The 9971-nt window shown below is 32.4% G+C and overlaps 1 protein-coding gene across 1 annotated transcript; it reads right to left on the reverse strand.

Annotated features, from left to right (window-relative positions):
- Window positions 1–241: 241 nt before the first annotated feature.
- On the reverse strand, window positions 242–8990 carry LOC108909669. The gene is made up of 2 exons (XM_018714066.2): window positions 8600–8990; window positions 242–1166 (listed from the first exon to the last, which is right to left on the reverse strand). The coding sequence occupies exons 1-2, from the start codon at window positions 8786–8788 to the stop codon at window positions 324–326; spliced, it is 1032 nt and encodes a 343-aa protein (XP_018569582.1). The 5' UTR covers window positions 8789–8990; the 3' UTR covers window positions 242–323.
- Between the last annotated feature and the right edge of the window lie 981 nt (window positions 8991–9971).

The following is a 9971-nucleotide window of genomic DNA, read 5'->3' on the forward strand; positions in this document are numbered from 1 at the left end:
TTGTGGCGTGATAGATCTTTGGAATTTACTCGAAAACGATACATGCGATAGATGACCGAGAGCATAATTCTACTGAACAAAAATAAGAATAATTTCCTGATAAAAGTTGAAATAAAAAACTACCCACGAAAAAATTGCGGTAGTTTTTACCCATAGCCAATCAGTTTTGACCTAGTTCCAAATCAAATTTTAGAATGATTTATTTATAGGATAAACATAGGAATAAAATTCTTGGTAGATCTCTAAAATTTAATTTATTTAATGACTCAAATCATTGGAAATATCAGTCTAAAAACCCTAAATCCTTTATCACATTCGTCGAATTAATTTATTTCCATTTCCTCAATTGTGTTGAATAGAGGTTTTAGAACAGTGCTAAATCTCTCTCTATATTCCTGGTTACACTCAAATTCCTTTAATACGAAAGATGGCCTGTTTTTTATTGTGAATTCTAAAAAATTTTCCGGGCACGAAACGACTACACTTGATAATGACTCAGGTAAATAGGTGTTTGTACCATATAAGCTAGCTTCAACTAATGCAGGTAACTTGTATTCTTCGGCACTAGCTAGAAAATCATCTTTTGAAATTATCTCCACTATTTTTAGATCGTACCGTGACAACTCATTTATCAGGAAATTGTAATATAGATCTAGAAGGTATTCTATATTTTTGTTCAAGTAACTTGCAGTTGTACACATGTTCAGAAACAAAAGTACATCAAAAATTGGTGGGGTGTACCTAGACAACTGAAAATCCAGTAGCATGCATTCGTCCTTTTCGTTGAACATCATATTGTTACACCAGAGGTCGTCGTGGCAAATAGTGTTCCTGTACTTTTTCGACGGCTTTAAATACTTTTTCATACCATTTTCAGAAAACACATACCGCTTGATCTTTAACGCGACTTCTTCATTATTGGTAAAATACCTACTTAGTTGCTGAAGACAGCTGATGGCGGTTTTACACCATTCGTTTCTTACATGACCTTCTTGAAAGGAAAACGTTGCTTCAGTTAGTTCTTCAGGGAAATGTTCGTTTAACCTGTATGGTTTTTCTTTGGTGCTTCTTGCCTCCTCGAATATTATAGAACTGGCGTGTAGTCTAGCTAAAGCGTTTAAAGCACCTACGCATTTTCCATGATCCAGATATTCCATAGTACAAATCTAGAAGCAAATGGAGCATCAGTGGGATTGTGTTTGTTAAATATATTTAGGACAACAAGCTTCATATATCAAAATTATTATAAAATGTACCTATAACAATTATGTTGAGAGTTTTTGTCCAGATTAGAATTTAAAATTTGATTTTTAATTCTAGTATCGATACCATTGAAAAGACAAAATCAGTGGCGGCGCGTGAACATTGATTGAATGTGTTCTGCTTAGGGTTGACTGACGGTATAAATAAATTGGAATAAACTAAATATATTTTATTAAATTATTGAATATTGTTTATAAACAAAAATATCGTTTGTGAAGTTTACCAACGATTCAACGAATTTTAATTTTCCTCGCCGTGTTATGATTTTTTCTTTATCTTTTTTTTATATATACTTATGTACATATATTATATTCCGGGAGTTATACGTACAAATCCGAAATCCGGGACCTTACAGCTAATTCCCGGTACAATCACAAAAAATCCGGGTCATACCCATGTGGCTAGACGTTCTTTCAATATGCCGTCAAGATCTGCACTAAAATTTATGAGTCCACGAAACACATCAGGGTTGTCCGAATTTTCTGTATCCTCGTATCCGCGAAGTGCTAATTCGAAAGCTCCGCAAAATTTTATGCAATCTATAATTTTAGATAATACATAATGATTTTTCGTTACCCGTTCATTGTGTTTCCGTATATTATCCCAATATGCAGAATCTAACTGACTTCTTATGTTTATTTTACCTAATGACATAAATGACTTAAATCTTTCACACTGTATATTATCCATGCTTTATCTCCACCGAAAAGCTAGCACGGAATACAAATTGTATTGTATTTTTTATATCACACCCGCACACCCACTTTGCTTTTGTGTATACATTATTGTTAAGTCTTTTATAACTTTTACTTCGGCTTGTTCCACTAACTTCAATATTTAATTGTGGTGTCGACCCACCTAATTCTTATTTTAAGTTTACCCTCATAAGGCAGAGAACCAAATAAAGTTTTTTAAAAAACGAAACGCTATTCATTTCAATAACTGTAATATCGGTAGACGCCTAAACGAAAATATTTACACGTGCCGCTCGCAGAAATAAACCACCACATACCACGTATGCATTTACTGCAGCAGTGGCTGTAGCTGTTGCAGCCACAAAATCCCATATAAAAGTGTACTGGGTCACGTGCCTGATTAGCCAATAAAAACAAAGGACGCATACAACTGTTCGCTGTGCACACATTTTGTATATGAGGTTGCATATATTAAGGAGCGTAGCTCGCGTCGTAATAAATAATATAAGCTCCTAGATTTTAGCGCGAGTACATTTGGATTCTTTAAATATTTTGTTGATATTTAATATGATTAAATAGATACAATTTTATGTGTTCTGCAGCTCCGCAGCTCTTATGGTAAAACCGCCACTGGACAAAATCATTTTTAGTAGTTCTACAGAATTCAAACTATTAACATAACTTTCACACAGTACTTTTAGAAAAAGATAGAAATCTTGCACCATAGAAAGAAAAAAAGGAAATAACAAAAATCAACTCAACAGAGTTTACTTAAAAAACTATTTTTTGTGATCAAGTAAGTATATTCTATTTATTTTTTTATACTTTTTACAAAATTAACAAATTTTATTTTCCAATACTTTGCTTAAATAAGGTAAAAACTTGTATTATTATTTATAGGAATTATTATATATAATAGAATAACTAAATTGTGTCTAACTCCTCTGACAAGTTCTTGCACAGAAATACAGTTTAAAGGATATCATAATTACTTTTTAATTTAATCTGAGGAAGCTTTGGTTAATTTTTTATTCCTAATTTGATTCACCCTATATATTTTTTAAATTACAATGCATTACATTACATTTTACATTACGCATCTCGAAATATAGTAACTTAAGAACGGGAACCAGCGGTACCAGCGTATTATTAAAGAATTAATATTTTTACGCATTAGTTAGACCAGTAGTACCCAATCGGTAGTGACTGACGGCTACCCGATTCCGGCAAGTGTGGAAAGGCACTAAAGCTTTTGTCATCTATTGGTATATACAGGGTGAGTCGGGAGAATTACACCAAACTCCAGGAAGGAATTCTATACGTCAAAATAATAAGAGAAAACTCAAATGTTGTTATGCGATTTTCATTTGTGTTCAAGCTATGACGTACCTACATTTCCATAAAAAAATAATTTATTGATATTCAATTAATCATAACGTTCTTTGATTAAATGTTCAAAAACACCACCATTGACCTCTACGAAGGTCATCTGTAGCTCTAATGATTGCTGTACGTCTTTCTTTAACAACTGCTGCAGTATTAATGATACTTCAAATTAGTATCCTCCGAGTGTTCATTCTAGCTCTGTACAAAGTGTCTCAAACTCGATACGGTATTATTTCCCGTTTAAAAGTTAAGTAGTATCGTCCTAAACAGTCTCAAAAGAAATACCACCTAAAAATCACGTTAGCGGTGGAAAGATCAAGTAGTCGTTGGAAAATAATTGAATGTTCGTTGTTTAAAGTGCATAAATGTCACAAAATACTTGTCATTACTCAATACGAACGTCAAACGTATAACTTTTGTGCTTACAAAATGTTTTCTCATTCAGAAAAAGTTGATATGTTGCTAATTTACGGCGAGTCACAAGAAATTCAAGAAGAGCTGTAGAGTTATATCGAGAAAGGTATCCAGAGCGCTTCATTCCCGATCATAGAAACTTTACAAGATTGGAGGCGACCTAGCGACGAAATGAAGATGCATTTTCGGACAAATTAAATAATTGACCGAAGGCTAAGAAACAATACAGCTATACTAGTGTTATAGTATTTCGAAAACCAGTGGGTATCGTGGAGTATTTCTCTGAGTGTCACATTGCAGACTTAATTTTATAGCTAAAATTGTAGTAAATGTAGAAACTATTGATCAGAACCATTTTCGGCACGTTCTTCAGTAACGGTTTGCCAAACAGGCGCAACGAACACTACTGATCCATTGAAAATTCCCATATTGTAGATCCAGTCCAAAACCAAGGCCATTTTGGAGTAAATGTATGGTGCGGCATCATCGGTAGGCATTTAATTGAGCCTTATTTTTGTGAACATACATTGAACAGCGTGAGTTACCTAAATTTCCTTCAAGAAGAACTTCCTGCACTTCTGGAAAATGTGCCTTTGCAGCTAAGAAGAAACATATGGTTTCAGCAGGACGGGGCTCCACCCCACAAGGCCAGGATTGTGCAACAATATTTAGATAACACTTTTCCACAAAAATGGATTAGGCTTAATGGACCTATTCATTGGCGCGGATAGTCACCAGATCTAACACCCCTCGATTTTCTTATGGGGGTTTTAAAAAATTAGGTTTACAAAACACCTTCGCGAGATATTAATCATTTGAAAGAAAAAATCACAAACGCTTGTAATGAGCTAAACGGCGAAATGTTAATAAACGCAGCCCACAAAGAAATCAGGCGAAGATTGGATATGCGTCTTGAAATAAGAGGAGGTCAAGAGATTGTAATACGTATGTAGTGTGAAAGCGTTTGGCTTATTTTTAAGTTTAGTTATTGTTATCACCACCTTTTGTTTTAACTGTATTAAAGAATTATCGATTATTTATTCCAACGACTACTTGTTCCTTCCATCGCTAATGTGATTTTTAGGTGGTATTTCTTTTGGGACTCTTTAGGACGATGTCGCTTATTATATAACTTTTAAACGGGACGTAATAAAGAAAAATTTCTCTAATAAAAGTTTATTAGAAAAAAGGGAACTTTTTAACAGGAAAATAAAATTGGGTATGTTTCTACAAAAAATATAATTGATGGCGTCATTAGTCGTGTCTGTCAAATCCCAAATATAATACTTTCGATTGAAAATGGAGCTTACCTCATCCCATTTATAGTCCAATTAAATAAGCCTTTAAATCGAAATTTTGGACAACTTGCCTGAATTTTTGATATGAGTTAGTTTGAGGTATATTATAACAATATGTGACAGTAATTTTTTGTTCAACCGCCGGGCAAGGGTGAAAAAAGATAAGACAAAGGAGTTTTTCAAGCTAACTCGAAAGGGGCAAGGGCTAGAAAAAAAGTTTCTTATAAAAGTTGGAGAGCATACAATTCTACGTAAAAATGGCATCTTGACTTTTTCTTGTACTATTAAAATTAACAGAGTTAGAGAGGCTAGAAGTTAAGGGAAGATTTCAGAAATTTAAAAAAATCATAAGCAGAAAAACGAATGAATTTTGTAATTTTTTTTTTCAATCTAGTCTATAAAATGTAAAGAGACACGTATTTTGCCTCCCCTCAAAGTTCGCCCCCCAAAACAGTTTTTTCAAAATTTCTGGGGTTCTAATCAATATTTTGAAATGAAACAAAATGGAAATTACTTATGATAAAAAACAAATATTTCGCAAGTGATTCCGTGTTTGGGGGTTGCTACCCTTATTTTTTATTTCAGAAAAACTATATTTTTTATTTATAAAAAATCATATTTATTCAAAAAGAATTAAAAATATGATGTACTTATGTAAACAAATTGACAAAATTAAATTGACCTGTTTCGAGGTTTTCGGTAAAATCTCTGTTTAGGGGGGTGAACAACTAATTTGAAATTGTTATAACTTTCTAATTAAAAATTAAAAAATATATCTATTTCTCTGAAAAGAAAGGTTACATTGTTTAGAGTAGATCGAAAAAAAAATTACAAAATTCATTCATTTTTCTGCTTATGACTTTTTTAAATTTCTGAAATCTTCCCTTAACTTCTAGCCTCCCTAACTCTGTTAATTTTAATAATATAAGAAAAAGTCAAATGGCCATTTTTATGTAGAATTGTATGCTTTACAACTTTTACGCGAAACTTTTTTTTCTAGCCCTTACCCGTTTTGAGTTATCTTAAAAAAAAAACCTTGTTTTATTTTTTTTCACCTTTGGCCGGGGGTTGAACAAAAAATTACTGTCACTTATTGTTATAACATTCCTCAAACTAAGTCATATCAAAAATTCAGGCAAGTTGACCAAAATTTCGATTTAAAGGCTTATTTAATTGGACTATTAACACCACGTGTCCCGAACTTTACTTAAATTTTTTGTATCCTCACAGTAAGCCCATACTATCGAGTTTGAGACACGCTGTACACTTTTTTAACCCCATAAACAGTAATCTAGTGTCGTGAGGTCTGGAAATCTTGAAGGTTAACTAATATGACCACCGTGGTCACTCCAACGTCATGGAAACCTCCCGTTCAAATGTAGCTTGACTGGACGGACGAAATCTGCAGGTGAAAAGTATGCGAGGAAATTCGATACGCTTAGGATAATCTTCCGGTTGTAGGTGTTGTACTATTTGTACGTGGTACGGATATAAATAAGCCTTGCGCGTGGAGGGTTTTTATTACTTTTTTGTGGAATGCCTAGTTTGTTGAAAACTATGACAAATATACTGTTATCATGACATCTGTGATGTGGAAACTGTTGACGATATTATTTAACAGCAGCATTAGCATTCCCATTACAAAAACCATAAACAAACACCGTATTTGCATACTCTTTGATCGTACAAATACGTTATCAATCACGTAATGATGCTGTAACAAATGAATATCGCATAACATTTGAGATTTTTCTTATTATTGTAACGTATAGAATCCTGGAGTCTGACGCGATTCTTCCGACTCACCTTGTATACGCATATATTAATTACAAGGGAACTAATTCTATTTTATAGATTAAACACTGCAACAGAAAAATATGATCACTACTGAGCATTATAATAGATTAACTAATTATCGAGGAGATATTTTTTTATTTATTGTTATTATGGGTAATTTTATATCATCAAACAATAAATAATTCTTTGTCATTCGCTAAATAAAAAATTAGGACGTGAGTAATGCTTTTAGATTTGTTTGGGTTGTAAAAAATGAAAATAATAATATTAAACTTTGACAAAAATTTTGAATTTTATTCATTATTTGACTAAAACTTTCATGAGATTTGAGATATACCTATATTTAGGGGTTGTTTTCTGAGATGTTTAGATTTTTTTCGCATAATGTTTAAATTCCAGTTTTGTTAACAGATCTAGTCTTCACTAAGTACCTACTGGCAGCAAAGAATTTTCCAATGAATTCATGAATCACACAATAGTTTGAAATTAGAATGAAGGATGAGATGTTACAAACATTATACAGGGTGTTTCAGGAGGAGATGTACATACTTACACACTTACAGTATGTTATTCTACGTTCAATTTTAAGCAAACTAGTAGACGATTAACGTTGATCTATTCACAAAATTACAATCTTCTGGCATGATGTCTTGGCTGAAAATTTTGTACGCTCCAATGATGCTTTTTACTCAAGAAGCTGATACATAATTAGCACTCGAATACATAATTTGCATGCATCATCATCTTTAAATGAGTTTTTTAACGGAAACGGCTGCTCCTAGAGAATTCAGTAAGGGATAGGGGAAAATGTTTTTCTATTCCAAAATGACATACACCGTGGCACAAAAAAGTTGAAGCGATTTAAAATGATCCTAATGGTCGCTTGTGGCGACCTCTGGGAGATACAGCCAATCATCCATAAAATTTGAATTTCCCGTTCCAAGAAACCTCCGCATACAAAATTCAATGAATTTAGCTCAAAGTAGTCGAGAGTTATTAAAGAATATGTAATTAACTTTTTTTAATTGGACATTCTGTATATCCTAAACGAAGCGGTTCCAGACCTAACTTCATAGAAAATGTTTTGCTTAAAATTGAACGTAGAATAACATACTGAAGTATGTACATCTCCTCCTGAAACACCCTGTATATTTTAAGAAGAACTGACATAAAACTGTACAGAGTGTCCGTTAAAGAATGGGCCAAACTTTACCACTAAATTCTACGACGAAAGTTAATGGAGAAAGTATTATATAATGTTTCTCATAAACGCTTAGTTTTCGAGATACAAAAAAATAACATTTTCTTTAATATCTTTCGCAATTTTTTTTGTGCCACGGTGTATTTCACTTTGGGCTGGAAAAATCTTTTCCTCCAACTTTTCCGCTTAAAAAAGGTAGGCTTTGCTAATACCTCTAAAGCCAACCGTGTTCAACAGAAAAAAGGCATTTAAATTTGTAAATGATTAAAAAAATTTGTGCAAAATATATTTTTAACTCCACTGACAAACATTGAAGAACATATCTTTTAAGACAGGTCAATAATAATTAATATTTAATTGTTTAAGAGCTTTTTGTATTAAGATATACAATAATAAAATGTTTTATTTGATTTAAAGATATTAAAATGTAAAAAAATTGCACAGCTCTTAAAATTTTTAATTACTTACCTTTGTTTAGATATAAAAACTAAATTTACAGTTATCTGTAACATTTCATTTATAATTACAACTTTATAAATACTAACCTGGTAATTCAATGAAGATAAGTCCTCGAGCACGAGACAGTCACTCTTCGAAAAATAATATTTCGCAGCGAAAGGTGCCTTTGTCAGTTGAGAGAACTCCGAAAGGACATTTTTGTAATTCAATATTTCCTTGTTGAATATGCCCATGTTTTCTATGTAATCTTTCTGTATTGCATTCGCCGTTGGCATTGTTTTTAGAAAAAACCGATGAGAATATATTCCATTTCGTTTATTTTTTGTATATTCAATGGTCACATAGTAATGTTCCGCTAAAAATCCGAAAACCTTATCACCAATTCTACTTATTTGGTACTTTGATAGTGTTGCATTTCCGTCAAGTTTCGAAAGAATTTTCTCACACTCTTGCAGTGACAATATAGCACCAATTTCTTCAGGCATTTTCACAGTTTATTGTTTCTGTGAGGTACTCACCTGTTTTATGCAGCGTTTTATCTAAAGTCAAGGCGTATCATTAGTAAATAAAACGTATTTGTTATTTACTGTTAAGATTATTAGTATCATCGCGAGAGTTAAAATTTCTCTTGTGTTCACTTAAAAATCAGACAACGCATACATTCGTAGTAATATTTTAAACTCTAATTAACCTTATATCAAAATTTTAGTGATATTTAGTGACTGTAGTTAGTAATGACTAATTACAATCACTAAAATTTTGATGTATAAAGTTAATTAGACATCCATCAATAAGTTTTGACATAAGCCTACTTTGAGAAAAGTCACTTATTTTATACACCGTAATAGTAGAGTACATTATTTTTAGAAAATAAAATTGTGCATTAGAAATTGGAACCCGAATGGTAAAAAACCTGACCTTAAAAAATTAGAACTTAAAATGTAATAGGAATGTAGCATAACTAGCTCCCTCTATGAAATATTCAAAAAATAATTAGACCAGCGTATTAGGCATCCTTAAAAACCCCAGAATACCAAATTTCATAAAAATATTTCGCACCGTTTGGAAATTTTCGTAAAAATTCTATTAAAAAAATGTGTCGCTCTGTATCTCGAAAACAAGAGGAGATAGATATATAGTTCATAAGACATAAAAATCTCATTTTTTGTCGTACTATCACCCCCTGTATTTACGGGAGGTCTTTCTGAAACACCCTCTATATGCAAACATTAATGATTTAATTTAGTCACCGCCGTTCTTGGTGTTGAAATTTCGAAATATTTGGAATTATTCAATTTTCGTGGCTGAAAACATACATATGTATTGTATTTTCGAAACCGAGAGAGATGTACTCACCAAATTTGGACAGGACATAGCTAATACAATGCGAAGCATCGCCTTAATGTTAAAAATGTTATCACCGACGTACTTGGTGGTGAAAATTAACTTTCAGATAAT

This window comes from Anoplophora glabripennis, unplaced genomic scaffold, assembly GCF_000390285.2.
Source record: "Anoplophora glabripennis isolate ALB-LARVAE unplaced genomic scaffold, Agla_2.0 scaffold486, whole genome shotgun sequence".
Taxonomy (NCBI): domain Eukaryota; kingdom Metazoa; phylum Arthropoda; class Insecta; order Coleoptera; family Cerambycidae; genus Anoplophora; species Anoplophora glabripennis.